Source organism: Aulonocara stuartgranti, assembly GCF_965226115.1.
Source record: "Aulonocara stuartgranti genome assembly, chromosome: 5".
Classification (NCBI taxonomy): Eukaryota; Metazoa; Chordata; class Actinopteri; order Cichliformes; family Cichlidae; genus Aulonocara; species Aulonocara stuartgranti.
Window position 1 is genome coordinate 39,237,063 of NC_138943.1, and position 21,705 is coordinate 39,258,767.

General features: G+C 41.7%; 3 protein-coding genes across 4 annotated transcripts in view; 2 read left to right on the plus strand and 1 right to left on the minus strand.

The window, feature by feature from the left end:
- Window positions 1-21,705, minus strand: part of LOC309707015 (G2/M phase-specific E3 ubiquitin-protein ligase-like) — a 105,737-nt gene that overhangs the window by 20,459 nt on the left and 63,573 nt on the right. The gene's annotated exons all lie outside the window — the stretch shown is intronic.
- Window positions 61-4,021, plus strand: LOC309707176 (zinc finger MYM-type protein 1-like). 2 transcript variants are annotated; one of them, XM_082534327.1, is made up of 3 exons: window positions 61-118; window positions 274-422; window positions 1,203-4,021. In XM_082534327.1, the coding sequence occupies exons 2-3, from the start codon at window positions 338-340 to the stop codon at window positions 3,629-3,631; spliced, it is 2,514 nt and encodes an 837-aa protein (XP_082390453.1). In that variant the 5' UTR covers window positions 61-118; window positions 274-337; the 3' UTR covers window positions 3,632-4,021. The 2 variants fall into 2 exon arrangements, with proteins under 2 accessions (XP_082390453.1, XP_082390454.1); XM_082534328.1 differs by lacking the exon at window positions 61-118 and having other exon boundaries at window positions 140-422; window positions 1,203-1,352; window positions 3,137-3,241.
- fhit (fragile histidine triad diadenosine triphosphatase) overlaps window positions 4,521-21,705 on the plus strand; it is a 168,876-nt gene continuing 151,691 nt past the window's right edge. Inside the window, exons 1-2 of the mRNA XM_082534115.1 lie at window positions 4,521-4,551; window positions 20,346-20,412. The gene's annotated coding sequence lies outside the window, so the exon portion shown is untranslated. The remainder of the gene's footprint in view (window positions 4,552-20,345; window positions 20,413-21,705) is intronic.

The window sequence follows — 21,705 nt, forward strand, 5'->3', positions numbered from 1 at the left end:
ATATTAGGTAATAGTTCACTTGGGAAAGTAGTTTCATTTCATGTCATTGTTTAATGCGCCCAGTGCCGTAGCTCCGCAAACGCACATAACGCACACTGCGTAGGGCACCAAATGGCCGGTAGGGCACCAAAAAAATCAGGGTCGTAAAAAAAAAAAGTAAACCATATTAATACTATAAATATCATATGCATTAATATGGTTAAACAATACAAAAGCAACACAAAACAATTTTCCCGAGAAAAGGGGTGAATCTGCTTTGAGCCCTGTCTCCAGTCTCCTCCTGGTGCCCCCCCACTCCCAGTGGTCTGTTCTATAATTGGTAAACACCTGTTTGAACATGGCCTCGAAACGGCAACAGGAGTCAGGAGCGGAGAAAAGAAAGAAGAAGAGGAAGCGTGATGAAACTCAGGCGTCGCTTGCCGGTAAGGCAATGTTTAAATAATAATAATAAAAAAAGTTCATTATTGTAGCCCTTGCTTGCACGCTCATGTCCGTCAACTCTGTGATAGCTCCTGTTAGCAGTGTTCATACTGTGTTAACAAATGTTGCAAATGATTGATGTTGGGTAGTTTGTTTACGTTGTGGATATGAATATAGAATGGACTACTAAAAGCAACTCATCATGGTCACTCAATTGACGGTTTTCAGATAACGTTAGCAATCGTGACTCACGATTGCTAACGTTATCGTGATTCGTGAGACTAGCATTTCCCTCCTCAGGTTGCTAGCTGGCTAACGTCATGCATGCTACTGATTAACCTTAACTTTGGGATAGGTCAGTGATGCAGTCAAGTATTATTATCAGATTAGACAAGATTACTTTGTATGTTGCTGCATTTCAGGATATCTATAAAGACGCATATCTTATTTATGCCATTGACGTCTGAACACATAAATAGTTCTCGTCTTTCTTTAGGTTCATAGATCAAGGGCGACATCTGTTGGTGAAACTGTAATATGAAACCTATATCTTCCAGTAATATAGATTTCCTACTTGCGCATTTATATCAAATTATGTACAGCATGTTTATATTGCCATTTGCCATTATGAAAATCTATACATGTAAAATATAGTTAGTAATTTTTAAATGTACCAGTGACTTACTTAATTTATTAGTCTTATAATGCAATCTTTCGTAGGCCTACTGTAGATTCAAAATTGTATTTCTGTAAAATCCCTGAATATTTTCTCTTGTATGCAGGGTCAATGCTTAAATATGTTCAAGGAGGATCTCAAGGACAGGATGAACCATCCAGTAGTAGTGCCATCCCTGGACATCAACCACCAGCCATTGTAGACCCTGCAACAATCCCTAGCCAAGAAGAACAAGAACCATCAACCACCAGTTCAGGTACAGTTCCATACACAAGTACCACTGAGAGTCCTGTCACTGAGAGACTATCAGAAAGTGACACTGTGGAGACATGTGTGCCCCCTTCAACCGATCCTGCTCTTTGGCCAGCTCACATTGTAGATGCTGATCGTGTTGAAATTGTGCGGAGAGGTCCTTTTAATGTCAGCTCTGATTTTAATTTTCCAAAGGGGCCTGATGGAAGAGCATTTCACACTAGCCTTAAGTTCAAAATTCTTCCCAATGGAGAAAAGGTTCACCGGAGCTGGTTAGTGTACTCACCGCAGAACAATGCTGTGTTCTGCTTTGCATGTAAGCTTTTCAGTGTGAAGGATATAAAGCTGAGTACAGAGGGCTTCAGTGACTGGTCGAACATCAACATCCGTTTGAGGGGTCATGAGTGTAGCCAAGACCACATACAGTGCATGCTTAAGTGGAGAGAACTGGACACACGGCTAAAGAAAAGCATGGCAATAGATCAACAGGAGTTGACCTTACTAGAGGCAGAAAGGAAAAAGTGGCGAGAGATTCTCAAACGATTACTCTCAATAACTCTCTCACTGGCTTCCAGAAATTTGTCTTTTAGGGGCTCTTCTGACTGTCTTTATGAGCCGGACAATGGCAACTTCTTGAAGGAAGTAGAGCTTATGGCAACATATGACCTTGTAATGGCAAATCACTTGGCCAACATAAAAGATGAAGGTTCCCACACACATTACCTCAGCCCTGAGACACAGAACGAACTAATTCAGATTATCTCTTCAGAAACATTCCGCGCCATTGTGAAGCAAATCCAGTTGGCAAAATACTTCTCCATCATTCTTGACTGTACTCCAGATGTGAGTCACACTGAACAAATGTCAGTCATAGTACGCATTGTTTGTTTCCAAGCACAACCAGATATTAAAGAATACTTTCTTGGCTATATAAATGTGGAGCAAACAACTGGCCTTAACCTGTCCAATGTTGTCCTTGACAAGTTGAAGGAGCTTGGCATTCCATTTGAAAACTGTCGAGGACAGGCCTATGACAATGGGGCCAACATGAAGGGGAAGAAGCAAGGTGTTCAGGCCAGACTGCTACAATTAAACCCGAGAGCATTGTTTGTGCCTTGTGGAGCTCACACGATGAATCTGGTCATAGCTGATGCTGCCAAGTCCTCTCCAGATGCAACTGGCTACTTTGGGTATTTGCAGAAGTTGTTCAATTTCTTTTCCAGTGCCACCCAGCGATGGGCCATTTTAACAAAACATGTGAAATTGACACTTAAATCTTGGAGTGACGTTAGATGGGAAAGCAGGCTTCAAAGTGTAACTGCTGTCCGGAGTCAGACAAAAGAAGTGAGGGATGCTCTCCTGGAGGCCAGAGAAGCTGTAAGTGATGCAGTCGCAAAGGTGGAGGCTCAAGTGCTTGCTGAGGAAGTAGCCTCGTTTCGATTTTTGATTTGCTCCATCGTGTGGTGTGAACTTCTTACAATCACAAACCAGGTGAACAAGTTACTACAGTCCAGCTCCATGCAGCTCGATGTTGCTGTCAGGCTCATTGACACTGCCAAAAGTAACCTCTCTAAATACAGACAGTCTGGGTTTGATGAGGCTGTGTCAGCTGCCAAAGAACTCTGTGAGGCCCTGAACATAGAACCACAGTTGAAGGAGAAAAGGCTCAGGAGCACAAAAAGGCAGTTTGCATATGAAGCTGTTGATGAGCCCCTCCATGATGCCCTTAAAAAGCTTGAGGTCACATTTTTCAATTGTGTTGTGGACTCTGCTTTAATCTCCCTACAGGAGAGGTTTGAGACCATGAATCAAGTGAAGGAGAAATATGGAGTGCTGCTTGATTTCAGCAAAGTGAATGGGATGTCCAAGGAGGATTTAAAAAAACACTGCACTGAAGTACAGAAGACACTGACAGATAAGGGAGTAGCTGACATTGATGGACCTGAGATGATGCAGGAAATCATCAACCTTCCTCAGCTGCCACCACAGACGTCTGCTTTGGAAATGCTGTCATTTTTACATGACAATCAGCTTCAAGAGGTATATCCCAATCTGTGGATTGCTCTGCGTATTGCACTGACCCTGCCTGTCACAGTTGCCTCTGCTGAGCGAAGCTTTTCAAAGCTCAAACTCATTAAAACGTACCTGCGTTCATCAATGGGGCAGGAACGTTTAAGTGGTCTGGCTGTTATCAGCATCAATGGTGACGTGGCTCAGAAGCTATCATATGATGACCTTATAGCTGATTTTGCAACCAGAAAATGCAGGCGTGTGCCTCTCTAGGCCCTAGAGAGGCACACCACGCCTGCATTTTCTGGTTGTCAGAGTATGCCCTAGAGTCTAGGGCATACTCTGACAACGAATTGTAAAAATGTTTAACATAGTTACTTAAGGAATGTGGCTTTTGTGTTCAAATTCTTATTTTTCTTATTTAAGTTTCTTATTTAAATTCTATTGTGAAACTATTTGTAAATATATTAATAATAATACTATTATATTATATATATTATTTTTTTATAAAAAAAATTACACATTATTGCCAGGCTCTTTGTTCTTGTTCCAATGTTCAATTTTTGTTTCAGTATTTATTTGTAACAGTATTTTTAACCTCCTTTAACCTTATTTATTTGTTTAACTGTCATGTTTGTTGTTATTTAATTAAACAAATTCCACTGAGAAATTCAAAAGTATTAATGTTTTGTTTTTTGTTTTTTCAGTGGCGGGGGGGGCACCATAAAGCATTTGTGCTTAGGGCACCCAAATGGCTAGCAACGGCCCTGAATGCGCCTTGAGGCAACTGCTGTTGTGATTTGGCGCGTTATATAAATGAAACTGAATTGAACTGAATTTCTTATTGAGTCTAAAGTATTTAACTTTCTGGCTTTCAGGATTATGCCTACACAAACTAAACGTGTATGTGGGAATTTTCTGTTATTCTGGATGTAAGTTGCATCATTTTTGTGTCATACTTTGTTTCTCACATCCAATCAATATTTTAACCGAAAGCATATTTCAGTTAAATGATTACAGAAAATAATCTGTCGAATCTGTGAAAAATATTCCTCCTGGCTGTGAACGCCACATAAAGATCGTCCCTCATGCCCTCTGGTACTTGTAGTTTTTCAAACATGTTTTTCGGTCTACAACTCGTTCATACAACTACACTTCCCATAATGCACGTGGGTGAAGCTGTCTGACAGACGGTGAGTGTGTCGAACATTTACTTGTTGTGAAAGTGCCTTTAGCACTAGCTCACTAGCTCCTGTCGGCATGTCTCTGTTATCTTGTTGTTTTTTCTTAACTGTAAACGTGCCCGTGATTTTTAACAAAATCTTTACTGAACAATAACCGGTCAAGACCCGGTACGCGATTTCCTGTGCTCCACGTGACAATGTATACCGCAAACATCCGCGAGATTAACAGTCCCTTTAAATTAGCCAGCCTGGCTAGCTGAAGGCTCGTGTTTGAAAGTAAAATAATGAGTCAGCGAGCGCGATACTGACACGCAGATATCCACTGAAAACTGCGTGTGGTCAGCTGACCCGTCCTTCCCATGTGCTGCTCACAACGTTTTACAGAAATATGCCCCCCCCTCCACACCGCAGTGTCTAAGGGTTGGTTGTGCTGTGGGAGCTGTTACCTGTCATGGTTAAAGTTTACCTGTCACTGAAGATAAAAGGCTGCTCACGTTTACGTGTGATAAACCATCGGACCTGCCCCATTCATAGGACACAAGGGAAGGGTTAAGCCATTGATTTTACAGTCATGAAATCGTGTGCCATCCCTACAGTGACTTGGGGATTCAGTGCTAAGGAAAAAAGAAACTGGGATGGCCCAACAACTTACTGCCATGCTTGATATTATTTACATTTCACCTTTCATTTAATGTATTGCATTCATTTAGAGTATGTTTGTCCCTTGTTGAAGCCATTGTGTCGTACTTATTGGGCTTTTTAGTTATTGCAGCTTAAATATTTAGGGCATGAGAACTGTAAAGGCCCCTTTTTTATCTGCTCTGATAAGGGTCCACAATAATAGTGTAATAGAAACAATAATAATAGTAATGTTTGATGATGGTCATAGTGGCAACAGGAAAGGTCATATTTCACACTTAAACCGTAATGCTTACTGCTGTGTCGTATTTGACAAAAAAATTTTTGGGTGAGTTTTCAAGGCTGTTACATCATCAGTGTGATTTTTTCCTCTCAAAAACCAAATACAAAATTGCACAATACATCTTTAAGCAAATCTAAAAAAAAAAAAAGTCAGATGTAGCAAATGTGATACAAATTATAAATCATGTACAGAAATGAAAATAAATAAAATCTTTTTTTAAACAAATTTATCAGATGGTTCAATAAACTTTAATTTTCTAGCAAATATTTCTTATTTCAGGCTTTAAGGCACAGCTTCAAGGTGAATGAACAAAGTAATCTAAAATGTAGTCAGAAAACCCTGGTCTAATTTTACCTATACAACTGTGTGTTGTCATTAAATGGCTCTGAAAGCATGATGAATTTCGATGTTAGTCCATAAAGCACCGGAGGCTTGTTACGCATTGTTCAGTCTGCCCCAAACTTCATGTTTCACTGAAGTCCCAACCTGAGCGCATCTTTATGCCAGTAGTCAGGGATAGTTTGAGCTCGACCTAGTGAGAACTAAATAATTTAATGTTTTTAGTTATTTTGATGGACTTCTTCTTATTCACCTCATGTGGTTAAAATAAACGTTAGCTGCAACGTGATGAAGGCTGTTTTATGGGATTTACTACTGAGTGTGGCAGTGTGCCACCTACCAGCATTCAATGAAGCTGCTCCAGCACTACATGTCTGAAATTCAGCACCCTTATGGGTAATATAGAATTACCGGTTAACCTAAATAACCTGCTTATGCAAAAGTCAATTAAAGTTTAATCTAAATTATTGCAAGAAAACCCGAAACTGCATCTTGCTCTGCTATCAGCATAATCCAGCTGCAGCATATCTCAAGGTACCCCAGGTTGTAAGGGCCCTATCATTGCTTTTTGCAGCTTTAATTTCTAGATATGGCTCTGGCAACCTGGAAACTCAGACCTCTGCTGTGCTGGTAGTAATTTCTGTACTTATGTCTGCAATGATGGAGGTAACAGTGGGACCTCACACAAAAATGATTTTTTGAGTTTATATTTTTAGATTCGTTTTTTAAGTGATGTTGTAATTGTAATCCACAATTACACACACACGACTCATTCCATGGGGGGGGGGGGGGGAGTGTTCCATTACTTAATTATAACAATAATAATACTACATTTAATGAATTGCTGAAAAATAATCAGTATTGGTTCAGAAACAACAGATCAACAACTATGCATTGATAGACTTAATGGAAGAGATAACAGAATGTATGGATAATAAGAGGTACGCATGAAATTCTATTATAAAAACTGGAAAGGTACGGGTTTAGGGGAGTGGTTTTGGACTGGTTAAAAAGCTGTTTAGGGAATAGGCAACAATATGTACAAATAGATGAATATAAATCTAATATGATGCATATTGCTTGTGGAGTACATCGTTTATTATGTACATAGTCTGTGCAGAGTCTCGCAGAATTTAAAGTTTGTAATATTTGCAGATGACACAATTGTACTGTTTTCAGATGTGGAATTGCCACAAGTTTTGGAGATGATCACACAGGAATTAACAATGTTAAAGAAGTGGTTTGATATAAATAAATTATCATTGAATCTAGATAAAACCAAATTGATGTTGTTTGGAAACCAAAAGAAGAATATCAAAGTAGAAATATGTGTTGACAATGTTTGTTTAGTAAGAGTAAATGAAATACAATTTCTTGGTGTGATCATTGACCACAAGGTCTGTTGGAAACCACATATTACTTATGTTCGAGGGAGATTGGCACGGGGCATTGCTGTCCTGGGGAAAGCAAAGCAAATATTGGATCAGAAAGCCCTGCATATATTATACTGTGCTTTACTACTGCTGTATACGAGCTACTGTGTAGAGGTCTGGGGAAACAGGGTACAGGGATCATACAAATGGACTATTTTTCAAAATGCAAGCTATTAAATTCCAGGACTTGGTGGAGTTTAAAACAGCGCAAATAATATATAAAGTAAAACAAATAAAACGCTTCCAAAAGAAATCTGTAAATTGTTTATAGAAAGAGAAGGTGGGTATAACTTAAGAGGGAAATGGAATTTAAAAATACAAAGTAATTAGAACAACTTTAAAAAGTATGTTTCTCTGTAGCAGGAGTTCAACTATGGAACAGTTTAACAGAAGAAATGAAAGAAAGTAACAACATAAACCAGGTTAAAATGAAATATAAAAAACACACTCTTAGCAAATATAAGAATGAAGAACACAGGGTTAACCCAGGGCAGTAATGTTGCTCGTAATAGTCTTTTAGTTTGTTTGTCTCATTGTGAATCTGCAAATGTTACCATTCAGTCCTTATTTATATGAAAGTAACTATACTGTGGTGGGGCTTCTTTATTTGTTTTGTTTTGTCTTTGCTTTACTTTTGCTTCATATGTTGTTTGTTTAATTTAAGGCTAAAAGAAAATTAAATCAATGAGAGGTAAAACTTGAGGGGGTGGGGACTAATAAGTATACTTCTGCCTACTCCTTTCCAAACAAAAGAATAGAATGATATTTTGTAATGACTGTGAAGGCACATGTTTGAAAAAAAAAATGAACTGAACTAATTTGTGATACCATTCCTTACATTACTTTTGAGCTACTGTGTAACATGAGCTAACATACATTATCAAATAATTACCTCCAAACAACAGAAACCACATCGCCTCCCAAATGAGGACACATGCCTTTTAGTGTTTACTGAATTTAATACAGTAGTGTGTTACATGTTACAAAAATTGAAAGTTTATTATGGTAACTTTGTAATGCAATAAATATGAGTTAAACCCAACATTGGCTGCAAATACACGTTTTCAAAAAGTGGTAATGATGTGTATGCATCTCAAGATAAGGGGCGTTTTAAAGTTGCTTTTTTGAACAAGAGGCACTTAGAGATGGACATGAAGTACCTCACTGTGCCAGCCGTACAGTGAGGATGATGTGGCCACTGCATTTGCATGTGCCTGTATTACTTTTGCATTGTTTTCTGATTGTATGGAAGGACTTTTAATATTCTCATCTCTTTAACATCTAAACACGATTTTGGTACTAGTTTACTGATATTAAATGCTAAAATTTGATATGTCAAAGCAAAATACTATTCCTCCAAAAGGAAAACCTGTCCATGCCTTCATCACCTCTAGATTGGACTACTGCTGTTCTCTGAACATTCCTCTGTTCGTCGCTTGTAGTTGGTCCAAAGCACTGCTGCATGTCCTGTAACAGGTATTAGATGGCGTGATCATATCACTCCAGTTTTAGCAAGTTTACACTGGCTCTTTGTCTATTTTCATATTGATTTTAAGAGTTTTCTTTTACTTGCATAGTTTAAAATGTTATGGCAATCAGCTGCATGAATTTATATAACAAAACTTACACCATCGATCTAAATGCTCTTGCATGCAGCCAAGGTCTTAATTAAAGCATGGATGGATTTCTTAGTTGCATTGTCTGGATTAACCTCCCACTTGATATTCATACTGCAGAGTGTATACAGTCTTTAAAATCCTATCTTAAAATTCTCTTATTTACCTCGACTTTTAATTCAAGTTCAGTTTGAGCCTCATCAGGTTTTACGTTATCTTTTTTATTAGTTGATCTATGTCCCCCCCTTTGCTTTTTAATGTTCTGTAGACAAAACTGACATTGACATGCACAGACAGCTTTTTCTGAGTTGTACCTACTGCCAGTCCAGAGGGAGTGCAAGAAAGAAGGAGCGCATAGAGCAGAAAAGTAGTTCCCTTTGCCTTATGGTACTTTAACTTTATTCCATTTCTGTGACAATAATTTACCAAAAATTGTTGGCTCTGTAAAGCTGCTGGCACGATGTCAGTCTTATTGTCAGCAGATGTTAACATTAGGCCACATTTTATAGTAATCAATACGCAAATTTTGGAAATGTCAAAGAGTTGAATTTCTTGAAACCTTGTATGATGGATCCACATGTCACACTGACCTGGAGTTTGTCAGGTGATATGGTGCTATATGAATAGTCCCCCCCCCAATTTCAAAATAAGATCATTTATCACCTGATAGTGTTATGATTATGAACATAGCAACATGTCAGCATACTGGACATGTCAGGGCTCTGTGTGCGGGCAGGCAGAGGTGAAGATGCAAATGCAGGACAAAACCGCAGCTTTATTGCAGGCGATGAACAAAACATGACCTGAACAAGGAACCCTGAGAACAGAAACACACAGGCAAAGTCTGAGGGTACGACGTGACACAGAAACACGGGGCTTAGATACACTGGGGCGTAATCAGAGAATGGAAACAAAACAAAAGAGGGAGCATTGTTCCAGAAACACAAGGAAGCAGTCCAAAACAAAAATGCTGGAGACCAGGGAACAGTTCAAGAAATCAAAATCTCAGCAGTAGGAGACGAAACGAAACTGGGTCAAACACAAGTCCAAAAATCAGAAGTTCAGGAAGCCGACCCGGAGGCCGACAGCACAGAAATCCTTAGTACTGACTGAGCCGATGGCTGCTGCTGGGCGGCTGACTGAGCCGATGGCGGCTGCTGGGCAGCTGACTGAGCCGATGGCTGCTGCTGGGCGGCTGACTGAGCCGATGGCGGCTGCTGGGCGGCTGACTGAGCCGATGGCTGCTGCTGGGCGGCTGACTGAGCCGATGGCTGCTGCTGGGCGGCTGACTGAGCCGATGGCGGCTGCTGGGCGGCTGACTGAGCCGATGGCTGCTGCTGGGCGGCTGACTGAGCCGATGGCGGCTGCTGGGCGGCTGACTGAGCCGATGGCGGCTGCTGGGCGGCTGACTGAGCCGATGGCTGCTGCTGGGCGGCTGACTGAGCCGATGGCTGCTGCTGGGCGGCTGACTGAGCCGATGGCGGCTGCTGGGCGGCTGACTGAGCCGATGGCTGCTGCTGGGCGGCTGACTGAGCCGATGGCTGCTGCTGGGCGGCTGACTGAGCCGATGGCGGCTGCTGGGCGGCTGACTGAGCCGATGGCGGCTGCTGGGCGGCTGACTAGAGGACTGAACTACAGGCTGGACTGACGGCAGAAACCTAGCAGGCTCTACTTTCTCCAGACGTGGCAACTGACTCAAACTCAGCCTCTGGGGAAGCCCTGGGGAGAATCTCTGTCTCTCTGACTGGGCCGAAAGGTCCACTAACACTGCGTCGACTAACCCTAAACCTCCAGGCTCTGAGCTACCTGATACGGTTGATTACTTCCAAGTTCACTGACTACTGGTCAACATCTTCAAAACCCACTGACTCAGAAATCAGAGTTGTTAGATTAACAGACACAGGCTTAACAGTTTCTAAGCTCACAGGTTCTAAGCTAACTGTGGCTGAGCTAACAGTCTTGAACATAGCGGAACAGATCTCAGTCTTCTAGTTTTAAAATCAAGAAAAGAAGGAACACCAGATTTCTTCTCAGAGAGAAGCGGCTTGGCAGCAAAAACAGTGTTAGAAATGCCAGTCAACACAGAAGGACTCCTCTGAACTTTCCAGGTCTTAGTGAGTGAATTAGTTCTGATGGCGGAGTCTATTTTACTCACTGTGGCGTTCCGTGCTGCAGGGCCAATAACAGCTGCTTCAGTCAATGCTACAGGAGAGAGTGGAGGTGTGGTGGGGCGAAGATGACGAGGGTGCCATTTCTCCCTTAAGGGAGGATCTAGCAATTTGGCAATTAACATCGACGGGAAAGGCCGCTGACACTGAGAACACCAAGTAGTGAGGGCTTCCAGGAGGGCAGCTGAATTTCCCTTGCCCGGACCGCCCATGCCAAACAGAGCCTCGCCCTCAGCTCTGTAATGATATGCTTTAGTCCTTTTATGTCCATAAAACTGACAGTGGAGGTAGTGGATGACAAAAAGTAGTGATGGCCCGCTTGAAGCATGTGTCAAAAAAATCAACACACTGCTTCAGACTGTGTCGAAGCTTGATTCGTTTGGCCAGAGTCACGTGATCAGTGACGTCCGAAGCTTCATTTAGAGCCTAACTGCTTCGGTGTCTGATTCAATGGTTTATAAGGAAGCGAATCATTCGGGGGATTTGTGGTGTTTTGATGGTGACAGATAGCGAACCACTGATCATTCCACTGAGAGATTTGGAACCAGTGAGGAAAAGAGGAGGTTCTGTTGTGTGGGAGGATTTTGAGTTGATTTTTGTCAATCCGGTGGGTTTTCCAGCTTTGTGTTCTGGCCGTTTGCTTTTGTTTTGTGCGTGTTTATTTTATCTGAAAACTGGAAAAAGGTAAAATGTCAAAACTCTGCTTCCATAATATAAATATCATTAAATAACTTTAGAAAAACTTCCACTTGACTCTTTACATGTAATGTTGTGAAAATATATATTTTGTTTAATTAATCTGAAAATGTTAGTCTGCCAAATGTGCAGCAATTGAATGTATTTATTCTCTTTAGCTGATAGTTTGTGGGGCCCAGGTAGACTGTATACCTGCATCTCTACCAGTTTCTCTGCACTCCAGCCTCCTCTGTGCCATGTGAAGGGATTTTCCTTAAGGCAGGAGAAATGATCTCCACGAAAAGGAACAGGTTCAGCCATCGCACACTAGAACAAATTCTAGTGTTTTTAATTTGCAAGTTCATAAGCATTTTCCTTTTCCATTTCACAATCAGTTCTAACCCCAGGTCAAAAATATGTCTGGGAAAATTTCCCTAATATAATATTATTTATAAATACACCCGTCTAGCGATTAACTGCATAAGTGCATGGAGGCAGGACCTCACAGCAGAAGCATACTCCATAATGTGTTGTACATTATTATATGTATATATAATTTAATAGTGACGATGGACGACGAAGAGACTATATGCCTGAAGTCTCAGAGAACGTGGTATTTTTCAATTATTGTATTTGTCAGGGACCAAGCAGTAAAGCATAAAGGACACAGGTGGTTTCAATTCAAAAAAGGGGTTTTGACTCAAAAATATGAAAACATATTTAACAAAGCCAAAACTTAAACAGGGAGACCAATAAAAGAGGTCAACTCAATAGACTAAAATCAAGATAATAATTAACAAAACCTCAAACAAACATATGGTAAACTGACCTGCTGAAATGACACACAGGGGGACTTAAATACTGGTTTAGCTAAACCAAATGACACACACGGGGGAAAACAAGATGGCTGCCATATAACCAACTAATACAAAACATTTAAACAAACATGAAACACCCCCCAGGCAATGAAGCATGTGGTGCAATCCAATTAGGCTGTCAGTAGTACTTCAGGTCTCCCAGCCCTTTGCCACACCTTTTGCCAGACAGGAGGAGACACCAACCCCCAGGTAACTCAAACAAAGATAGATGTATTAATATAACATAAAACAGAACTTTGACCTTGCAAGGTTAATATGTGTGCACGCCATATAAACATTGGAAGGTGTGATGGAAAAATGAATACATTTAATAAAGAAACGATATTGAACAATAAATAGAATATTTTAAAGTAGTGACTGTAAATTAAACTAAAGTGAATCAACAGGTGGTGAGGTGTGGAGCTTACCATGTGTGGCATGCCATCACAGTATTTACCAACATCAAGAAGTCACAAGCAAAGAAAGACCACACCATGGTGCATGTTTGAACATGTTTACTGGTCAAAATTTATTAAACAAATAAAACACTTTTTTTTTTAAACCACCAAAAAAATACACGTTCAAAGCAACACAACGGCGGCCCAATATCAGACAGAATCCCACTCTGTAGAGTGAGCAATCATAATGAAGCAGTTGGTTTTATTTTGTGGATTCAAGCTGCTCTTAATGGTTTGGATGTCACCAGAGAGGACTGTGTTGAAAAGCTTCGAGTAATGAACCGTTTTCAATACAAGCTTCAGAAAGCTTCATTTGGCCATCACTAACAAAAAGTGATCAACAAACACTACCTCCAGTTGCCTCTTGTAGGGGTCCGCAGCCTGGGTTATCCTCCTGTAGTAATCCCACAGCTGTGCGAGATACTCCCAATCTGAGGCGACGCGCGAGTCTGCTGGACCCATGCTAGTCGCGTCGTTCTGTCAGGACTCTGTGCGGGTAGGCAGAGGGGAGGATCCAAATGCAGGACTCGTAGACGGATTGCAACTAAAAACCGCAGCTTTATTGCCAGCGATGAACAAAACATGACCTGAACAAGGAACCCTGAGAACAGAAACTCACAGGCACAATCTGATGGTACGACACGACACTGACACAGAGAAAGACAGGACTTAAATACACTGGGGCGCAATCAGAGAATGGAAAACAGAAGGGAGACTCAGCTGGGAGAGATTAGGGCTAATGAGACAGGGGGAGCGAAGCTAGACACACTGACATAAGACATGGACCTTCACAATAAAACAGGAAATAACAACACAAACGCAGACTAGACTCTGAACTACACCGGCAGGAAAAACGAGGGCACCAAAACAAAACCTAAGAACTAAAGCCTTAACCAGAATAAACTGAAACATAGAGTTCTAATAATAATCAAGAAAGGACACGAATCAGAATACAATACAAAATCAAACCAAAACATGAGAACTCAAAATACTGGGTCAAACTGACCCAGAACTATGACAGGACATATTAATTCAAATCCATTAATATGTCCATGCAGCTCTGTGAATGGCCAAAGTCATTCACAGAGCTGCTGCTTTACAGTACGAGGCTGGTCTTTGAGCCAGCAAATGTTTTCAGGTTTCTATTATGATCAAAGGAGCTTGCAAAGAAAAGCGTCTGGACTTCTTTAAGTTACTTGAAGACGTTTCACCTCTCATCCGAGAAGCTTCTTCAGTTCTAAGGTCAAATGGTGGAGAGTCCCAGATACAGTGGGGCAAAAAAGTATTTAGTCAGCCACCGATTGTGCAAGTTCCCCCACCTAAAATGATGACAGAGGTCAGTAATTTGCACCAGAGGTACACTTCAACTGTGAGAGACAGAATGTGAAAAAAAAATCCATGAATCCACATGGTAGGATTTGTAAAGAATTTATTCGTAAATCAGGGTGGAAAATAAGTATTTGGTCAATAACAAAAATACAACTCAATACTTTGTAACATAACCTTTGTTGGCAATAACAGAGGTCAAACGTTTACTATAGGTCTTTACCAGGTTTGCACACACAGTAGCTGGTATTCTGGCCCATTCCTCCATGCAGATCTTCTCGAGAGCAGTGATGTTTTGGGGCTGTCGCCGAGCAACACGGACTTTCAACTCCCGCCACAGATTTTCTATGGGGTTGAGGTCTGGAGACTGGCTAGGCCACTCCAGGACTTTCAAATGCTTCTTACGGAGCCACTCCTTTGTTGCCCGGGCGGTGTGTTTTGGATCATTGTCATGTTGGAAGACCCAGCCTCGTTTCATCTTCAAAGTTCTCACTGATGGAAGGAGGTTTTGGCTCAAAATCTCACGATACATGGCCCCATTCATTCTGTCCTTAACACGGATCAGTCATCCTGTCCCCTTGGCAGAAAAACAGCCCCATAGCATGATGTTTCCACCCCCATGCTTCACAGTAGGTATGGTGGTCTTGGGATGCAACTCAGTATTCTTCTTCCTCCAAACACGACGAGTTGAGTTTATACCAAAAAGTTCTACTTTGGTTTCATCTGACCACATGACATTCTCCCAATCCTCTGCTGTATCATCCATGTGCTCTCTGGCAAACTTCAGACGGGCCTGGACATGCACTGGCTTCAGCAGCGGAACACGTCTGGCACTGCGGGATTTGATTCCCTGCCGTTGTAGTGTGTTACTGATGGTGACCTTTGTTACTTTGGTCCCAGCTCTCTGCAGGTCATTCACCAGGTCCCCCCGTGTGGTTCTGGGATCTTTGCTCACCGTTCTCATGATCATTTTGACCCCACGGGATGAGATCTTGCGTGGAGCCCCAGATTGAGGGAGATTATCAGTGGTCTTGTATGTCTTCCATTTTCTGATGATTGCTCCCACAGTTGATTTTTTCACACCAAGCTGCTTGCCTATTGTAGATTCACTCTTCCCAGTCTGGTGCAGGTCTACAATACTTTTCCTGGTGTCCTTCGAAAGCTCTTTGGTCTTGGCCATGGCGGAGTTTGGAGTCTGACTGTTTGAGGCTGTGGACAGGTGTCTTTTATACAGATGATGAGTTCAAACAGGTTCCATTCATACAGGTAACGAGTGGGGGACAGAAAAGCTTCTTACAGAAGACGTTACAGGTCTGTGAGAGCCAGAGATTTTCCTTGTTTGAGGTGACCAAATACTTATTTTCCACCCTGATTTACGAATAAATTCTTTACAAATCCTACCATGTGAATTCATGGATTTTTTTTCCACATTCTGTCTCTCACAGTTGAAGTGTACCTCTGGTGCAAATTACTGACCTCTGTCATCATTTTAGGTGGGGGAACTTGCACAATCGGTGGCTGACTAAATACTTTTTTGCCCCACTGTATAAACCTAGTGGGAGTTTCCCCCCACAGAGGGACAAAAGGACCCCCTGATGATCCTCTAATCGCCTGAGCCAAGGTGTGAAACTGGGCGTGGGTCCCAATCAGCCAGAGTTTCGGGTGAGTTCATTGTGAAACCTGGCCCCACCTTATCATGCGAATTCCTGAGATGAGATGGCCCAGGATGTGAGTGGGCGTTAAGGCGTCTGGGAAGGGATCTCAAAACTGGATTATAGATGGCAGAGAGTTGGTGTCGTAAACCCCCGCCTCTGTTCAAAGATGGTCGCTCACAGTGGACATAGATGCTCCTTTCACTCCTCTTTCAAACCATCTGGCCTCTCTGTCCAACATGTGAACATTGGCATCCTCGAAAGAGTGACCTTTGACCTTTAGATGCAGATGGACTGCTGAGTCTTGTCCTGTGGAGGTGGCTCTTCTGTGTTGTGCCATGCGCTTGTGAAGTGGCTGTTTGGTCTCTCCAATGTAGAGGTCTGAGCATTCCTTGCTGCACTGTACAGCATACACCACATTGTTAAGTCTGTGTTTTGGAGTTTTGTCTTTCGGGTGAACCAGTTTTTGTCTGAGCGTGTTGCATTTCAGACCCAGCAATCTGACCTCAGGAATTCGCATGATAAGGTGGGGCCAGGTTTCACAATGAACTCACCCGAAACTCTGGCTGATTGGGACCCACACCCAGTTTCACACCTTGGCTCAGGCGATTAGAGGATCATCAGGGGGTCCTTTTGTCCCTCTGTGGGGGGAAACTCCCACTAGGTTTATATCTGGGACTCTCCACCATTTGACCTTAGAACTGAAGAAGCTTCTCGGATGAGAGGTGAAACGTCTTCAAGCAACTTAAAGAAGTCCAGACGCTTTTCTTTGCAAGCTCCTTTGACTACGATGACCTGGATAACTGAGAACCTTCACAGGTTTCTATTATGATATTTTCCCACCGTATATAAACTTAAGCTTCTTTGCTGTTATTATTATGTTACTGTTACTGTTAGTATTAGTACAAGAGATTCACATAATGCAGATCTACTTCAGCAAGTCATTAAAGCATCATATGTAGGGGTGGTTTTTGATTATCGATTAAAATCTATTCTAATTTGGATAATGTGGTATCGAGTCTTTAAAAATCCTGAATCGATTTTTAAATATAAATTTATTTTGTCCAAAACGCCAGAATCTCAGGTTTGGTGTGCTGCTGACATCAGAGGTGAATGAAGAATATATGGTGCAGAATATAACTGCACGCAGCTCCAGCTATTGGGCCATTTGTTTCTCGGATCCTGTGATCTGAGGGGGGTGAAACCTTTTACATCAGGCCCTAGTGTCTTCTTTATCCCATTGTTCATGCTGTGAATGATACTCAACTCTGCGTCGTGCTGTCTGTCTTGCGAGGCATGGTCTGATGTGTTGAACACTTAACACCGTGTTCTGGTAATGGGGTGCTGCCATAACACTGCGCTGCTGTTTCCACAGCTATTCATGATGCACACGCTGTGATAAGTACACAGCTCAAGTAGCCTATGGACTATTGTCTTCGATAATGCAAGTGATGGCATCCTAGTTTTGAAATCACCAAGGAAGAAGCCAGGGCTCATCCTTTGGGCTCCTCTGATCAGATGCAGTGAGGATAGGGGCATAGGCACTGCATGACATTAACGTTTGCTAGGGCACAATAAAGAGTCATCATAAGGCTTCCTATATATGTTATGATAACTGCACAATGTGGCTAACTGCCGCACTGAAACATTTGAATTCAAATTTGAATTGCTGACACCTGAGCTGGCACTAAAATTCTCTCAACTTTAATTTTCTTAATCTTTAGAATCATTTATTGTAAAATTGTATTTAATTAGCTGTTCTCTTCATTGCTATTAAGGAAGCTTGCATGAATCCTCCACCCCTAATAGGAACCATCTGGCCATAAGAAACAAAACTTAGCATGTAAATGAAAAAAATTTCAGGTTTGCAGTTTGCCATTGTACTTGATGCTCAACGACAGACAAAGTTAATTTACACCAGTGGCAGTTTTACATTGGTACCAAAGGCTAGTGGAGCCAGCGGTTCAAATTTAATTTGAGAATGGCTGCATTTGATCTTTCGTCATTAGATAAGTGACACCGTGTCCCTCAGATTGATTGACCTGCTTAACGTCATAACTTCACATGGAGATTTGCAAACAAGGATGGATAATGTAAGAGGCCTGTGTCAATTATGCATCTTTTATTCATGCCACAACAATACGTCATATAGTTTGTTTTCCTTGCCTCTGCTTCATGTATGAAACTTCTTTTTTAGGTTTGCCTTTGTTATTTTTCTAGAGACTTATCAGAATATCTCTTGGTGTTATCTGTCTCCACCTACCTGTCCATCAAACCTAGTTGGTGGTAGGCAAGTCTCAGCAGTAGCCATCTAGGCATTGTTTCCAACAACCTAGGCTCTTGTGGCCCACTCAGTGAATACTCCATTTTTCCTCCTGCATCTTACTGGTCCCAGTCTTGATTCCTGTAGACCAGGGGAGGGCAACTCCAGGCCTCGAGCGCCGGTGTCCTGCAGGTTTTAGATATCACCCTGGGTCAACACACCTGAATCACATGATTAGTTTGTTGCCCATTATGGCTTTTACTATACTGGTCTACTTGATTTTCATAGTTTATTCAATCTTTATTATTTATTTTTTATATTTTTGATTTTAAGTTATTACAGTCAGAATGTACAGGACCGGGGGATGGGAAAGAGAAAGAATAAGAAAAGAGAAGTTGGGAAGAAAGTTAACAGAAGGAAAGGTGAAGAGAGCCAGTGAAACACAAGCAAAACAAAAACAACACAGCAACAATCAACTTAAGCGTCACCCAACAGCCACAGTGTAGAAGCCTGTGGCAGCTGTCTGTGCCAGAGCAGACCGAGCTCTGAGTCCACAGACCCGAGACCCAAAGGCCCCCCAGCAGGGGCCCGACAGAGCTGCTAACCCTATCCCAGGCAGGGTAAACCGTTCCCTTGCTCTATTACTCATCGTAGGCATCTAAATCGCTTCTCTGGTCCTTCAACCAGGACCAGTTTGCCTTGGAGACCCTAGCAATATATGAGTTAACCTGCTTTACAAGTAGGCTGGACCCTGGCCTTTCTGTCTGTCTCTCTGGACGGCAAAAAAAATCAGGCGAATATTACTGCCCACAGTAATTCTACCATCTGAACTGTTAAAGTATTAAACACCTTGCATTTAGTCATTCCATAACGGGTTCTTTTTCAAAGATGAGTAAGAAGTGTGAAAATACTGTTGTACACAAAAAAGAAAACCAAACAAAAAAACTGCCTGTTTTTGTGTAGAATCAAGACTCAGGGCTGAAAATAACTCAAGGACTGTTTTTACCATCTCTGAGCAGCAAATAATGCAATTGTTTGTTTAGAGTGACGATGATAGACTTAAGGGCACTGGCATTAACCATAAAGACTTCATACTCACAGTGGAGCACAGGTGGAGTGGTCTAGAGTACTTGACTTGTGTATCACTACAGTAGATCTAAACACTCAATATATATTACCAGCTTTTCACCAGTATGTCAGTTGTGGCACTGGTACTGGAGCTATTTTATGAAGATGCCTCTAATGCAGATGCACTGGCTCTTTTTCTTATGGAAGCTGAGACCCTTCAGTCAATGCAGCAACAGGACGATTTTCTGTAACTCGGTTTTGGCAACTGTGATGAACTTTGCTGTGGTCTGCTTGAAGAGCAGCATTAGAGCTGGTGACTGAATAAAGGTAGCTCTGTGATTGGCTGCAAACTGGACACTTTTAAAGATGTGTTGGAATGAACAAAGTGTTCTCCATCACAGTGGAGCTCCTTCTCTGACATGCTGACTTAGCTCTGCTGCCACAAGAAGACATCAGACAGGAAATCATGCGTGCAAGTTGTTATCATCCTCTATTTTTGATATCATCCCATGATTGTGGCAGCAGAGGGTTTATTGCTGCTGTCATCTAATAAAACTTAGGGAGGGGAGGGGGAAGAGTGCTGACTTACTGAGTTCTAACGTGACAAAGGATTTTAGATGGTTCCAAAAATAAAATGTCAGTGTTGCCATTTTGGCAAGTGTTTGTAAGTATTGTGTAACTTTGTTAGATGTGGGTACCACAGTTTAGGTAGTTAATGAGAATGACTTCAAATTTATTTACATAATCAGGCTTCTTCTATTTCTGTGCCCATCAGTACTGTTTAAAAATAACAGTAATAGAAAGTTAGAAAGAGAGGCTGCTGGCTGTAATAATTCCTCAGTTGTAAGCCATCAGTGTGTCTATGCACACTGTACAAGGTCAGTGGAGCTGCCATCTGATTTCCACCAAGAGGGTTAATGTGGAGGAGCAGAAAACTGAATATGAGTGCTCCACCTCTCCCCTTGTTGGTTCTTTGGTCCTTACATTCACATCAAAATAACATCCACTCTGCTTTCTCCTTCCCAGCATGTACATTCTGCCTCAGCCACAAACGCAAGCAGTCTACTGAACCACTGAGAAGCCATCCTTCAAGGTAAAGATCACAGCGCTAGCTCACTGCTGTTTTGCAATTCTGTGGAAAACAAAAACTTAAGCAAATAGCTGCAAACTGTGTCTACTTGATACAAAACACAGTCTTCGTAGCATGCACATTTCAGTACACATGAACATAACTTTGCAAAGACAAGAAAACATCTAAAAGTATAATTTTGGAATACATTTTCTAAAACAAACATATTGTTAAATGTGAGTACTGTCTGTTCTCTGTGCTCTAGGGAGAAAAACAATCTTTGACAGTTGTTTTGAAAACAGTTGGCATCAATTTGAAGTGTACACAATTAGTTATTAATACATGCAAACTCACCAGTGGAATCCTTCAAGGTGGAGTATTCATCATCAGTAATAAATAAATGCAAATCAGTTGTGCTGCAAACACACTCCTGTGAGGAGCCGTGTTAAAGCAAATGGCTCATTCAGAGTTTGTGAACTGACAGTGCTTCAGGCTGAAGCCTCAGTAATTCACTCAGTGACTTTCATTCTGAAGAGGAGGGAGACCAAGCCCGACAGGAAGGGAGGGAGGCTCAGAACTCATAGACAATCAGCCAGATAATAAGAAGGATCACTATCATTACGTCTATAAACAGCATCTAATCGGTGCAGTATGCAAGCATTACACTCTAGTGTTTTGGTGGAGTACTGAGTAATAATAATAATCTTATTTTTCTTCTTGTTATTATTATTGTTATTATTACCACAACCCCTTCATTTCCTTCATGGTCTAAGCAAAAACGCCCAGACCTCCTTCTCTCTAGTTGCCTCATCCAGGTTATCCAAAGAAACACGGGCATTTCCAGGCCAGCCAAGACATACAATCTATCACAAGCACCTCACCGAAAAAGCATGCTTGTAAAATGCCGGAACCAACTTGTCTGAGTTCTGTTAATGTAGAGGTTTGGCACTCTACACTATTCGAGCCCCACTTGAATGACTGCACTCTTCACTCTATCTCTAAGGGAGAGGCCAACCACCCTTCAGAGAAAGCAGATTTCTGCTGATTATATATTCTCAGTCTTTCAGTCACTCAAAACTCATGAGAACAGGGATGTAGATCGACTGGAAAATATGCTTTTACACTGGGCTCTCTCTTCACTACAGTGGACAGTGCTACAGCTTCAGTGTCACTGCAGCTGTAGTCTCAGTCCATCTGTTAATCTCCTGCTCCCTTCTCACTTGTGAACACAACCCTGAGATGCTTAAACTCCTCCACATTGGGCAGCCACCCATCCCTGAACTTTTTTCTCCCTACTTTGTGTCTGACCTCCTTTAC